This window comes from Zosterops lateralis, assembly GCF_965231275.1.
Source record: "Zosterops lateralis genome assembly, chromosome: 27".
NCBI classification, from domain to species: domain Eukaryota; kingdom Metazoa; phylum Chordata; class Aves; order Passeriformes; family Zosteropidae; genus Zosterops; species Zosterops lateralis.
In genome coordinates, this window is record NC_139787.1 from 232,878 (window position 1) to 246,390 (window position 13,513).

The 13,513-nt window shown below is 58.4% G+C and overlaps 4 protein-coding genes across 5 annotated transcripts in view; 3 read left to right on the plus strand and 1 right to left on the minus strand.

Moving 5' to 3' along the window:
• Nucleotides 1-177: 177 nt before the first annotated feature.
• On the minus strand, nt 178-3,172 carry RAB13 (RAB13, member RAS oncogene family). Its single transcript, XM_083879134.1, has 8 exons — nt 2,984-3,172; nt 1,755-1,815; nt 1,608-1,668; nt 1,417-1,494; nt 1,234-1,323; nt 620-685; nt 462-512; nt 178-378 (listed from the first exon to the last, which is right to left on the minus strand). The coding sequence occupies exons 1-8, from the start codon at nt 3,105-3,107 to the stop codon at nt 289-291; spliced, it is 621 nt and encodes a 206-aa protein (XP_083735260.1). The 5' UTR covers nt 3,108-3,172; the 3' UTR covers nt 178-288.
• A 346-nt stretch (nt 3,173-3,518) lies between these two features.
• RPS27 (ribosomal protein S27) lies at nt 3,519-5,114 on the plus strand. Its single transcript, XM_083879135.1, has 4 exons — nt 3,519-3,658; nt 3,933-4,041; nt 4,175-4,285; nt 4,994-5,114. The coding sequence occupies exons 1-4, from the start codon at nt 3,653-3,655 to the stop codon at nt 5,020-5,022; spliced, it is 255 nt and encodes an 84-aa protein (XP_083735261.1). The 5' UTR covers nt 3,519-3,652; the 3' UTR covers nt 5,023-5,114.
• A 613-nt stretch (nt 5,115-5,727) lies between these two features.
• On the plus strand, nt 5,728-11,833 carry LOC310919552 (cathepsin S-like). 2 transcript variants are annotated; one of them, XM_083878943.1, is made up of 8 exons: nt 5,728-5,879; nt 6,230-6,413; nt 7,112-7,231; nt 7,662-7,817; nt 7,903-8,127; nt 9,385-9,550; nt 9,972-10,074; nt 11,144-11,833. In XM_083878943.1, exons 2-8 carry the CDS (start codon nt 6,288-6,290, stop codon nt 11,241-11,243), a joined length of 996 nt encoding a protein of 331 aa, XP_083735069.1. In that variant the 5' UTR covers nt 5,728-5,879; nt 6,230-6,287; the 3' UTR covers nt 11,244-11,833. The 2 variants fall into 2 exon arrangements, with proteins under 2 accessions (XP_083735069.1, XP_083735070.1); XM_083878944.1 differs by having other exon boundaries at nt 6,248-6,413.
• A 958-nt stretch (nt 11,834-12,791) lies between these two features.
• The window catches only part of LOC310919454 (uncharacterized protein), a gene marked incomplete at its 5' end in the record, with an annotated part of 30,042 nt that continues 29,320 nt past the window's right edge, over nt 12,792-13,513 (plus strand). Inside the window, 1 exon segment of the mRNA XM_083878819.1 lies at nt 12,792-12,909. Coding sequence (XP_083734945.1) covers nt 12,792-12,909 — 118 coding nt within the window.

Here is a 13,513-nt window from a genome sequence, read left to right on the forward strand (position 1 = left end):
TGGTCCCGATCCCGGTCCCGGTCCTGACCCCGGTCCTGATCCCAGTCTGGACCCTGATCCCGGTTCTGGTTCTGATCCCGGTCCCGGTCCTGGCTCTGATCCCGGTCCCGACCCCGTTCCGCCCCCTCCAAACCCCCCAAAGAGACTCCGGAGCCGGGACAAGGCACAGCGGGGCTTTATGGCACAAGAAGAGAAAGGGGGGCAGCCCCAAATCCCCCCGAATTCCCCCCCAAATCCCTCCGGAGAGGCGCCCGCGCTGCCCCGGGGGTCTCGGGCGGTCCCGGGCCCTCATCCCAGCGAGCATCTCCCGCCGGCCTTTCGGGGGGCGCCGGGCTCCAGCAGGGCCCTGCTGCTGCTGCTGCTGCTGCTGCCGGGGGGCTGCGAACAGAGGGGAGGGGTCAGGGGGGCGCAGGGGGGTCTCTCCCTTGTCCCCCCCTCCCCAAAATGCCGGCCCCACTCACGGCTTTCCGGAAGGATTTGTGCAGGATGTCCCGAGCCAGGGTGTGGAAAGCCTGGGGGGCAGAGGGGGCTGTTTAGGGCGGGGGGCAGTGCCTGGGGACCCCCCTGACCCCCCACACCTCGGGGTGCAGCCCCCTCCCCGCCTCAGGACCCCCCTCACCTCCTCCACGTTCTGGCTGGACTTGGCGCTGGTCTCGAAGAAGCGAATCCCGTGTTCCCTGGCCAGCTGAGGGACCGGGACCCCTGTGACCCCCTGGGGACCCTCTGGGCCCCTGTGACCCCCCGTGACCCCCCTGTGATCCCCTGGAGACCCTCTGGGCCCCTGTGACCCCTCCCCGACCCTCCTGTGACCCCCTGGAGACCCTCCAGCCTCCTGTGACCCCATTGTGATCCCCTGGGGACCCTCCGGCCCCCTGTGACCCCCCCAAACCCTCCTATGAACCCCCAGTCCCACAGGCAGCCCCAGTCCCATGGAGCCCCCACAGTCCCAGCCCCACAAACTCCTCCAGAGCGCCCCCAGAGCCCCCCAGGACCCCCCAGAGCGCCCCCAGAGATCCCCAGGACCCCCCAACCCCCAGAGCCCCCTAGGACCCTCCCAGAACCCCTCAGTCCCAGGGACCCCCCAACCCCAGAGCCACCTCCAGACTCCTCCAGACCCCTCCCAGTCCCACCCCCACAGACCCCCACAGACCCCCCCGGGCTCCCCCAGCCCCCCCCGGTTCCCTCCCAGCCCCCCGGAGCCCCCCCAGGGCTCCCCCTGAGCCCCCTCCCCACCTTCTCGGCCGCCTCCCGCTGCACTTTCCTCCTCCCCTCCATGTCGCACTTGTTTCCCAGGAGGAGCCGCTCGACCCCGGCCGAGGCGTTCTGGGGAGGGGGAAAAAACACGGGCAGGACCCCCCTGAGACCCTCCCCGAGCCCCCCAAAACCCCCCGAGCCCCCCAAAACCCCCCCACCCACCTCCTTGATGCTTTTCATCCAGTTCTGGATGTTCTCGAAGGATTTCTCGTCGGTGATGTCGTACACCAGGACGATGCCCTGGGAGGGGGATTTGGGGTCAAGGGGAGGGGGCCCAGGACCCCCTGCCCGCGGTTTTGGGGTGGGGTCCGAGCCTCCAGAGCCCCCCCAAGGGCTGCAGCCCCCTGCCCTACCACGGCTCCGCGGTAATAGGCTGTGGTGATGGTTTTGAAACGCTCCTGTCCCGCCGTGTCCCTGCAGAAACATTTTGGGGGATTTTTTTGGATTTTTTGGGGGAATTTGGGGGTTTCCCGCTCTCCCCTGACCCTCCACCAACTCACCAGACCTGCAGCTTGATCTTCTTCCCATCGATGTCCACGGTTCGGATCTTGAAATCGATCCCTGGGGGAAAAGGGAGAGGGACCAGTGTCCTCCCAGTGCTCCCAGTGCTCCCAGTGCTCCCAATGCCCTCCCAGTGCCCCCAGTGCCCTCCCAGTGCTCCCAGTGCCCTCCCAGTGCTCCCAGTCCCCTCCCAGTGCTCTCCCAGTGCCCTCCCAGTGCTCTCCCAGTGCTCCCAGTCCCCTCCCAGTGCCCTCCCAGTGCTCTCCCAGTGCTCCCAGTGCCCTCCCAGTGCTCCCAGTGTTCCCAGTGCCCTCCCAGTGCTCCCAGTGTTCCCAGTGCCCTCCCAGTGCTCCCAGTGCCCTCCCAGTGCCCTCCCAGTGCCCTCCCAGTGCTCCCAGTGCCCTCCCAGTGCCCTCCCAGTGCTCCCAGTGCTCCCAGTCCCCTCCCAGTCCCCTCCCAGTGCTCCCAGTGCCCTCCCAGTGCTCCCAGTCCCCTCCCAGTGCCCTCCCAGTGCTCCCAGTGCTCCCAGTGTCCTCCCAGTGCTCCCAGTCCCCTCCCAGTCCCCTCCCAGTGCTCCCAGTGACCATCTGGCTCCCCGGGAAACGCGGGGGGGGCAAAATCCGGGACGGGGGTTCTGGTTGGGGAATCCCGGAGAATTCCCGGGTGGAGGATCCGGGAAAAATCGGGGCCCGGGGGTGGTTCGGGTCAATTCCGGGGTGGGGGGTCCAGGGCGAGGGTCCCGGGGGGTCCTGATGAGTCCCAGGATGGGGGTCCCGGTGGGTCCCGGGTGGGGGGTCCCGGTGAATCCCACAGTGGGGGTCCTGGGAGGGGTCCCGGGGATTTTGGAAGGGGGATTCCCGGTGAATCCTGGCTGGGGGATCCTGGAGGGGTCCCAGTTGGGGAGGGTCTCATGGGGGGGTCCCATGGGGGGGTCCCAGGTTGGGGGGGTCCCATTGAGGGGTCTCGGGGGGTCCTGGGTTGGGGGTCCCGGTGGGGTCCCGGGCTGGAGGGTCCTGGGAGGGGTCCTGGGGGATTTTGGAGAGGAGGAATCCCAGTGAATGCCGGCTGGGGGATCCCAGAGGGGTCCCAGTTGGGAAGGGTCCCATGGGGGGGTCTTGGGGGGTCCTGGGTTGGGGGGTCCCAGTGAATCCCGGTGGGTCCCCGTTGGGGGAGGGTCCCGGAGGGGGTCCCGGGTTGGGGGGGCGTCCCGGGGGGGAGTCCCACCCACCGATGGTGGAGATGTAGGTGCTGCTGAAGTTGTCCTCGGCGAAGCGGATGACCAGGCAGGTCTTGCCCACGCCGCTGTCCCCGATCAGCAGCAGCTTGAAGAGGTGGTCGTAGGCCTTGGCCATGGCCCCGCCACCGCCCGCCGCCACCGGGACCGGCCCGGCCCCTCCTGGGCGGGGCCTGCCTGGGGACACGCCCCGCAGCCGTGACGCCACGCCCCGGTGACGTCACATCACTGAGAGCATGACGTCACGAGCCCGATGTGACACTCCCAAAATGGCGCCGCCGTCCCGAGATGGTTTAAGTGACCCTCCCAAAATGGCGGGAGCGGCACGGCCCCAAAATGGCGGCAACATGGGGACCTTATCAAAATGGGGGAAATAAAAAAGATACCGAGGATGAGGCACCTTCCCAACCTCCAACAACTCAAACGACCGCCCCAAACGGCGGCAGTAAGAGGCGCCTTCCCCAAAGCGACGAAAACTTGGGGAAGTTTTAACGACAATCCCAAAAAAGATGGTGAAGTGAGAGACCTTCCCAACATGGCGCCCAGCATTCCCGCCCTCCACAGCCGGCCCCGCCCCACTTCCGGCCCTGAGCCCACCCCGGAGCGGAAATGGCGCCGCGGGGCTGAGCCCGTCCCTTTCCGGCCCCTCACGCCGCCGCCGCCATGCCCGTGAGTGCGGCCCGGCCCTGCGCGGCCCCCGCCGCCCCGGGGACACCCGGGACAGCGCCCGGCGGGGCCAGAGAGGGGCGGGAGGGCGCGGGGAAGGCGCGGGAGGGGCGGCGGGGCCGGGGGCGCGCGGGGCGCGGCGGGCGAGGATCACCAAGGGGGGCGGCCCAAGATGGCGGCGGCGGCGTGAGGGGACGGGGGGGGAGAGAAGGGAAAGGGAGCGATCTCCGTGTCCCCAGGACTGACCCCTCGCCCCGTCCCCGCCGTGTCCCCGCAGCTCGCCAAGGACCTGCTGCACCCGTCTCCCGAGGAGGAGAAGCGCAAGCACAAGAAGAAGCGGCTGGTGCAGAGCCCCAACTCGTACTTCATGGACGTCAAGTGCCCCGGTGGGCATCGAGGGTCCCCTCCGTGTGTCCCAGTGCTCTCCCCTGCCCTTCCCCGTGTCCCTGTGTTTCTCCACGTGTTTCCCCCCCTGTCCCGGTGTCCCCGCGCTGACTCCTGTCCCCGCTGTCCCCGCAGGCTGTTACAAGATCACCACCGTGTTCAGCCATGCCCAGACCGTGGTGCTGTGCGTGGGCTGCTCCACCGTGCTGTGCCAGCCCACGGGCGGCAAGGCCCGCCTCACCGAGGGTGGGTAAAAACATCCCACGGGGAGGATTTGGGGGGGTTTGGGAATCCCGGGACCCCCGGGGAGAGGGAGGGGAGGGGGTGGGGAGGGTGTGGATGCCACTGGAGGGAGGTGGGATTCAAGGAGAGGGTGGTTTTGCCTTGGGATGGGGTTTGTGGGGTCTCAGGGGGGGTTGTGGGGTCCAAGGGAGGTTTTTGGGGTCTCAGGAAGTTTGTAGGATCCTAGAGGGATTTTTGGGGTCCCAGGGGGGTTTGTGGGGGTCTCAGGGGAATTTGTAGGGTCCCAGAGGGGTTTGTGGGGTCTCAGGGGGGATTTGTGGGGTCTCAGGGGAGTTTGTGGGGTCCTAGGGGAGTTTGTAGGATCCTGGGGGTTTTGTGGGGTCCCAGGGGGCTTGTGGGGTCTCAGGGGAGTTTTTGGGGTCCCAGGGGGGTTTGTGGGATCCAGAGGGGTTTGTGGGGTCTCAGGGGGGTTTGTGGGGGTCCCAGGGGGGTTTGTGGGGTCCCAGGGGCTGGATTCCCCCTCAGGAGACTTTTGGAATTCTGTTGGGGGTGGGTTGCAATCCCAAAGAAGAGTTTAAAATTGTCTCTTGTTTCGGAGACCCCCCTGAGCAGCAAAAACCCCCCAAAATTGGGGTTGGGGGCACATAATTCCCATTCCCAGGGGGACACAAAGAGCCCCTGCAGCATTCCCAGGCTCTGTTTCCCCCCCAGGCTGCTCGTTCCGGAGGAAGCAGCACTGAGCCCCCCGGGACACCTCGGAGATGGGAATTCCTCCCACTCCCTGCAGCCCCCAGCGCCCCCCAACAATAAATTTTGGATAAAACACCCCAAATCGAGTCAGTTCTGGTTTTTTTCTGCGGGGATTTGGGGGGTTTGGGGAGGGAATTCCCCCCCTGGGAGGGGCTGGGGTGGGTTATCCAGGGAAATGGGGGCTGATCCATCAGAGAATCCCAAATTCCTGGGGAGTCCTGGGTGCCACCACCACCCTGGGCTGGGACAAATCTCCTTTTCTGTCCCTCGTGGGGACCCTCGGGATGCTCCAGCTGGGCTCTGCTGGGAATTCCATGTGGATAAACCTTTTCTGTCTGTGGTTTAACTGGAATTACTGGGAATATTCGTGCCTCCCACTCCCCACCCCGCTCTGATCCCAACGAGGCTCCTCTCCCCATCCCTGATTTCCCACCTCAAAGGGAATAACTGGGGTGTTTTCCCAGGATCTGGCTCTGCTGGGATCAGGGCTCAGCTCTCCCCGTTCCCACCTGGAGCCCCCAAATCCATCCCCCTTCCCTGGGAGCCCCATCCCGGGTTTTTGGGGGGCTGGAGGGACGAACCCCTTCCCTCCCCGGGTGTTTTCTGGCGCCTCCAGCCCCTCTGCCTCCTCAGATCTGAAATGAAATCGAAATTGGGGTTTCGGTTCCTCCTTCCCTCATTTCCTGGCTCGTGATTTCTCCCCGTGGGGCCCCAAATCTCCCGGAGTGCTGGTGCTGGGAACATCCACCCAAATCCATCCCCAAATCCATCCCAAATCCATCCCCGGATCCTTTCCCCGTCCCCACCCCCTGCTGGAGCTCAGAGCCCCCCGGAGCAGCTTCTGGAGGTAATTTGTGTGGGTTTGGTGTTTTTATAACAACATTAACCCTCCCCAGGGACACTTTGAGGAAGTAAAGCTCCGACACAAGAGCATTTATGGGGGTTTGGGGTCTTGTCTTATCCCAAAACTCAGTTTGGATTGTGGGATTGTTGGTGTATCCCGTCCTGGAGGGCCCTGATTGGATAAAAACGGGAATTTGGGGATTTTTGGGGCGTGGGTTTGTCAGGGAGCCTGTCCCAGCCTGTCCCCACGGACGCGGGGCCGGGATTGTCCCCCCCAGGGAATTTTTGGGACACGTGTCCGGGCGGGTCGGTGCCACCTCCAGGTCACCCAGGTGTTGTCACCTCCCTGCCCAGACCGGATTTGTCACCCAGGGGTCAATCCCGGCCTTTGGCTCCCGCTCCAAACCCCGGGATGGAGCCTCTGGCCCCCGTCACCCTCCTGGCCCTGCTGGTGCTGGCCCTGGGACACCCCGACCCCGCTCTGGACCAGCACTGGGAGCTCTGGAAAAAATCCTACGGCAAGGAATATCACCCCAAGGTGGGAAATGATGTCACTGGGGGGGAGCTGGGGGTGCCCAGGAAATCCTGGGGTGTCCTGGGAATATCCTGGAGTGTCTTGGGAATGTGCCAGGAGTGTCCAAGGAATCCTGGGGTGTCCTGGGAATGTCACTGGGGGGGAGCTGGGAGTATCCAAGGAATCCTGGAGTGTCTTGGAATCCTGGAATGTCCTGGGAATGGCCTGGGAATGTCACTGAGGGTGTCCAAGGAATCCTGGAGTGTCCTGGGAATGTCCTGAAGTGTCCAAGGAATCCTGAAGTGTCCTGGGAATATCCTGGGAATGGCCTGGGAATGTGCCAGGGGAGCTGGGGGTGCCCAAGGAATCCTGGAATGGCCTGGGAATATCTGGGAATGTCACTGGGGGGGAGCTGGGAGTGCCCAGGAAATCCTGGGGTGCCCAAGGAATCCTGGAATGTCCCAGGAATGGCCTGGGAATGTCACAGGGGGGAGCTGGGGGTGTCCAAGGAATCTTGGAGTGTCCTGGGAATGTCCCAAGGATGTCCCAGGATTATCCCAGGATTTTCTGGGGCTCTCACCAGTCACCAGGGCACTCCAAGCAGAACCAGCCCCCAGGGATGACCCACCCGGGGCTCCCAGCAGCCTTTACTGGGATGAACTGGGCTGGGAAGGCTCCGGGGGGGCTCTCTCAGCTCTCACAGGGCCCCCCTGGAATTCCAGGAGGATTCTCTGCGGCGCCTGACCTGGGAGAAGAACCTGTGGCTGGTGACGCTGCACAACCTGGAGCACTCCCTGGGGCTCCGCTCCCACACCCTGGGCATGAACCACCTGGGGGACATGGTGGGTCAGGGGGTTCCTGCCCCCTGGAATCCCCCTGGAGCGCGGCTGAACCGGGATATTGGTGGGTTTGGGGTGGGAAAATTCCCCCTGGGGGGATCCAGCAGCCCGGGACGGGCTGTTCTGGAATTCTGTGAGGAAAGAGCTCCTCAGGGAGGGGTTTGGGGCACAGGGAGGTGTCACAGGGGTTTGGGATGTTTATGGATTATTCCCTTTTCTGTGTCCCAAAGTTCAGGGGGGTTTAATGACCCACCTTACAGGGATTTGGGGAGCTGGAGCTGAGCTTTTCTGAGAAAAATCTGGGAATTAAATGGATAAACAAGGAGCTGAGGACACCCAAACCAAACTCTCCCACCTCAGAATTCCTGCTCAGTCCCTGATCTGGGGCCCAGAGAGAGCAGGAATCACCCTCTGGGATTTTCCTTCTCCCCAGACCAGTGAGGAGGTGGCAGCTTCACTGACAGGGCTCCAGCTCCCCCCTGGCCCCCGCCGGAATCCCCCTCCCCAGCCCAAATTCCGGGCGGTGGGCGACATCCCCGAGGAGCTGGACTGGCGGGACAAGGGCTGCGTGACCGAGGTGAAGAACCAGGTGAGCCTCACCCTCATTTTGGTGAATCCCACCCCCCTGGAGTCCCCTGGAGCATCTCCTGAACCTCTCCCTGTTCCTCCCCCAGGGCGCCTGCGGGTCCTGCTGGGCTTTCAGCGCCGTGGGAGCTCTGGAGGCCCAGGTGAAGCTGAAAACGGGGAATTTGGTGTCGCTGAGCCCCCAGAACCTGGTGGACTGCTCGGGGATGTACGGGAACAAGGGCTGTGGTGGTGGGTACATGACAAACGCCTTCCAGTACATCATCGACAACGGCGGCATCGAGTCCGAGGAGTCCTACCCCTACACGGCTCAGGTGGGCCTGGAGAGCTCCTTCCCAGGAAAAATCATGGAGTTCCCCATGGATTTCCTGTTTTCCTCCCTCCTCTCCCCATCCAACCCCCCTCCCCAGCTCCTTTTTCCTGGTTTTTCCTGGTTTTTCCTGGTTTTTCCTGGTTTTTCCTGGTTTTTCCTGGTGGCACCTTTGCCCTGAACCCAAACACGTCCCAGGGAACTTTGGGGTTATTTTTGAGGGGAGTGACTGGACCTGGAGCCAGAATTCCTACCTGGTTATTTCATGGTTATTTCACCATTTCTTAAGCAACGAGCTGGAGGGGAGGGGGAAAAAATGGGTCAGGAGCCTCCAAACAACAACAAAAAAAACACAACACCATCCTGGGAAATGGGTCAGAGCAACAACTCAGCTCCATCTGAGGAAAAGTGGGATTGAACTCCCCAAATGTGGGGATAAAGAGGGAAAAGCTGCTGTTCCCAGGGGCTGGAGGGAGTGAGAAATGTCTGTGGGTGGGGAGGATGAGGATGGAGACACCAGGGAAGGCTGAAAATGAGGATGGAGAGTCCAGGGAAAGGATAAGGATGGAGAATCCAGGGAAGAGGAGGATGAGAATGGAAACACCAGGGAAGGGGAGGATGAGGATGGAGAGTCTGGGGAAGGGGAAAATGAGGATGGAGAGGTTTGTGCTGGACTGAGAAGGGGAACCACCCCAGGATGAGGAAAGAGGGCGGAGAATCCTTTGGGGAACAAACAAAGAAAAAATAAATCTTTTGGGGAACAAACAAACCCAGAGATGGGGAAGTGCAGGGCTGGGTGGGCTCAGAGGGGTCTGAGGGGCTCAGAGGGGGCTGGAGGGTCTGGGGGGGCTCAGAGGGGTCTGGGGGGTCTGGGGGGGCTCAGAGGGGTCTGGGGGGTCTGGGTGGGCTCAGAGGGGTTTGGGTGGGCTCAGAAGGGTCTGGGGGGGCTCAGAGGGGCCTGGAGGGCCTCTGAGGGGTCTGGGTGGGCTCAGAGGGGCCTGGAGGGGCTCTGAGGGGTCTGGGTGGGCTCAGAAGGGTCTGGTGGGCTCAGAGGGGTTTGGGTGGGCTCAGAGGGGACTGGGGGGGCTCAGAGGGGTCTGGGGTGCTCAGAGGGGCCTGGGTGGGCTCAGAGGGGTCTGGGGGTCCTCAGAGGGGTCTGGGGGGGCTCAGAGGGGTCTGGGGGGGGCTCAGAGGGTCTCAGGGGTCTCCAGGGCTCCGGGAACACCCCCAGACCCCCCCAGCTCACCCCAAACTCTGTCAGAACGGGACGTGTCACTACAACGCCTCTGCCCGCGCCGCCTCCTGCTCGCGGTTCGTGGAGCTGCCCCCGGGGGACGAGGCCGCGCTCAGGGACGCCGTGGCCACCGTGGGCCCCGTGGCTGTGGCCATCGACGCCACCCGGCCCAGCTTCTTCCTCTACAGCTCCGGTGAGGGCCCGGGGCGCCGGGATTCGGGGAGTCGGGGGTTAATTCCTGGAGGGAGTCGAGTTTTTTTGGGGTCTGGAGGGGTCTTCCCACCTTCTAAATCCCGTTATTTCACCCCAAGAGTCTTCTCCTTGTGGAGAGGAAGATTTGGGAATCTGGGGTGGGATTTGGGAAACCTTGGGATTTGGGAATCTTTGGGATTTGGGAAACCTTGGGATTTGGGAAACTTTGGGATTTGGGAAAGTTTGGGATTTGAGAAACTTTGAGATTTGGGAAACTTTGGGATTTAGAAAACTTTGAGATTTGGAAAACTTTGAGATTTGGGAAACTTTGGGATTTGGGAGGCCGGGGGATGAATTCCCGAAGGAAGGGCTGGGATTGGGGTTGGAATTTGGGAATTATTTTGGGGTTTGTCCCTCCCCAGGGGTGTTCGACGACCCGCAGTGCTCGCAGGAGGTGAACCACGCCGTGGTGGTGGTGGGCTACGGCTCCCTGGGCGACAAGGACTACTGGCTGGTGAAGAACAGGTAAAACAAACCCCGAGCATTCAACTGGAATTTACAATTATATTTACAAATGTTTCTACTTTTATGGTTTTATTTTTAAAATATACCAAATAAGCATATACCAAAATATATATTATTATATATATTATTATATATTATAATATAATATATAATTTTTATATATAAATATATATAAATTATATATATATATATAATATTATATATATATATATATATAATTTGGTATATAAAATATACCAAATAATGCTTCTTTTTTGAAGTGATTGTATAAATATAATTATATATATGTATATAAGTATATACACACACTACATTCATTTGAGAATATTTGGGTTATAATATATATTTGGGTTATAATATATATTATATTATATATATTATTATATATATTATATATATATTATTTGGTCTATAAAATATACCAAATAATGCTTCTTTTTTGAAGCGATCATATAAATATAATTCTATATATGTATATAAGTATATACACACACACTACATTCATTTGAGAATATTTCCTCTTTCCCCACAATGTTACTGACACATTAGATCAGCCCATTACTGTATTCGGCCTCGTATTTCTTTTCCTACTTTAGACTATTTCTATGTTTGATATTTATTTCCTGTCTTATTTCCCCTTCCTTCTCATTTTTTAATGTTTTTTCTTATTTCACTCTCAACTTCTGTATTTATTTTTAATTTTTCCTACAACAGTAAATACTAATACACTGATCCGGCTGGATCAGAGCCCAATTCCCAGCCCTGGACACCCCCAAACCCCCACCTGGTCCTTCAGGGGCCTTGTCCAGGTGCCTTTTGGCCCATGGAAAGGCTGGAATGTTGATCCCTGAGGTCCATCCCAACCCAACCCGCTCCACAATTCCACAATTCCGTGTTTGGAGCTGCCCAAATCCAAAGTGTGGATGTGGCACTTGGGGACACGGTTTGGTGGCCTCGGGACAGAGTTGGACTTTGTGATTCCCCAGGACTTTTCCAACCTCAAATGGTTCAGTGAATTCCAGGATTCTCCCTGTCAAGGACTGAGTTTTCCCTGTGTCTTTTCCCGAAGCTGGGGCCTGCGGTTCGGGGACTCGGGATACATCCGGATGGCCCGGAACGCCTCCAACCTCTGCGGGATCGCCAGCTACGCCTCCTACCCCCTGATCTGACCAGAGACAGAGCCCCCAGCACCACCCCGGGGCCACAGGGACCCCTGGATTCCACCCCAGGGCCACAGGGACCCCTGGATTCCACCCCGGGGCCACAGGGACCCCTGGATTCCACCCCGGGGCCCCAGAGATCCCTGGATTCCACCCCAGAGATCCCTGGATTCTGCCCCGGAGCCCCAGAGACCCCTGGATTCCTCCCCAGGGTCCCCAGAGATCCCTGGATTGTCGTTGATGGGCATCCACGGAGTTCTTTTTTGGGGGGGAGGGAAATTGGGGGTTTGGGGGTAATAAAATTGTGATTCCTGCAGGGATTGGCCCCGGGGATGATGACGGGGGGGATCGGGTACTGGGATCACTGGGATCATTGGGATCTGGTGCTGGGATGGATCCCAGGGAACACAGGGATGGCTGGGATTGTTGGAATTGGGTACCAGGGTCACTGGGATCACTGGGATCATTGGGATCGGGTTCTGAGACCACTGGGGTCATTGGGATGGGGGTACCCGAACCACAGGGATCACAGGGATCGGAGACCGGGGTCACAGGGGTCACTGGGATCTCAGGGATGGGCTATTGGGATCACAGGAATCACTGGGATCATTGGGATGGGCTATCAGGATCACAGGGATCACTAGGTTTGGGTACCAGGATCATTGGGATCTGGTACTGGGATTCCAGGGAACACAGGGATTGCTGGGGATGAGGTACCAGGGTCACTGGGATCCTTTGGATCGGGTTCTGGGATCACTGGGATCATTGGGATTGGGTACCAGAATCGCAGGGATTACAGGGATGGGGTACCAGGATAACAGGAGTCATTGGGATCGATTTCTGGGATCACAGGGAAGAGATACCAGAATTACTGGGATCACTGGGATCATTGGGATCAATTTCTGGGATCACTGGGATCACTGGGATATGGGGTACCAGGATCTCAGGGACCACAGGGATCACAGGGATCATTGGGATCAATTTTCTGGGGTCACTGGGATCACTGGGATGGGGTACGAGGATCACAGGAATCACTGGGATCACTGGGATCTCAGGGATCACAGGGATTGGGTACCAGGAACACTGGGATCACTGGGATCATTTGGATCGGATTCTGGGATCACTGGGATCACAGGGATTATTGGGATCTCAGGGATCATTGGGATCAATTTCTGGGATCACAGGGATCACTGGGATGGGGTACCAGGACCACAGGGATCTCAGGGATCATTGGGATCACAGGGATTATTGGGATCTCAGGGATCTCAGGGATCTCGGGGGTCGAGGGTCCCTCCCCCCGGAGCTGCCGCCACGCCCGACATCGATTTCTCCCGTCGCGACGCCGCCGGAATCACGAATACTCCATGGAAAAAAAATAAATAAAATTTGCATTTTGCTGCCTCAAAATTCCGATATTCGGTGTGGTTTCTTCTGAGATAATCCCCCCAAAAAAAAAAAAAAAATCCCAATATTTGGTGTCTGGGGTCACCCCAGAGCCAAGAATTCCGCGTGGGGGGGTGGAGACCCCGGGGGAACAGAGTCCCTTTGTCCCCAGCGATGTCCCGGGGCTGGAATTCCTCACCCCCTCAGCCCGCCCTGCCCTGCCCCGCCCTGCCCGGGGGGTTTGGGACCTCCCCGGGACCGGAGAACCGGGAATTTCCCCACCGGGACGGGGGTAAGGCCGGTCCCAGCGGGAGCAGCTCTGGGGGGTCGGGGCTGGGATTCAGGGGGCGGAGGGGACTCATTCCCCGAGCCCGGGGTGGGGTTTGGGGCGGGGGTTTGTTGGGAAAAGGAGTTTCCTTGTGATCCCAAATCCCCTGTTGGGTCCGGGGTTTGGGGAGGGGGAGCAGGATGAGACCCCCCGGTGAGGACCCAGGTCCAGAATCCCCTCGGGAATCCTGGAATGATCCGGGATGGAAAAACACCTCGGGGGTTTTTATATATATATTTATAATTTTTATAATAAATATAATTTATAAATTATATAGTTATATATAATAATTTATTTATATATATATTGTATAATATATTTAATATAAATTATATAATTATATGTAATAAATTATTTTAATATAATATATTTAATATAATTTATATAATTATATACAATAATTTATTTAGATATATTATATAATATATTTAATAGAAATTATATATTTAATATAATAATTTATTTATATATATTATATATTTAATATAATTTATGTAATTATATGCAATAATTTATTTATATATTATATATAATATATATTTAATGTAGATTATGTAATCATATATAA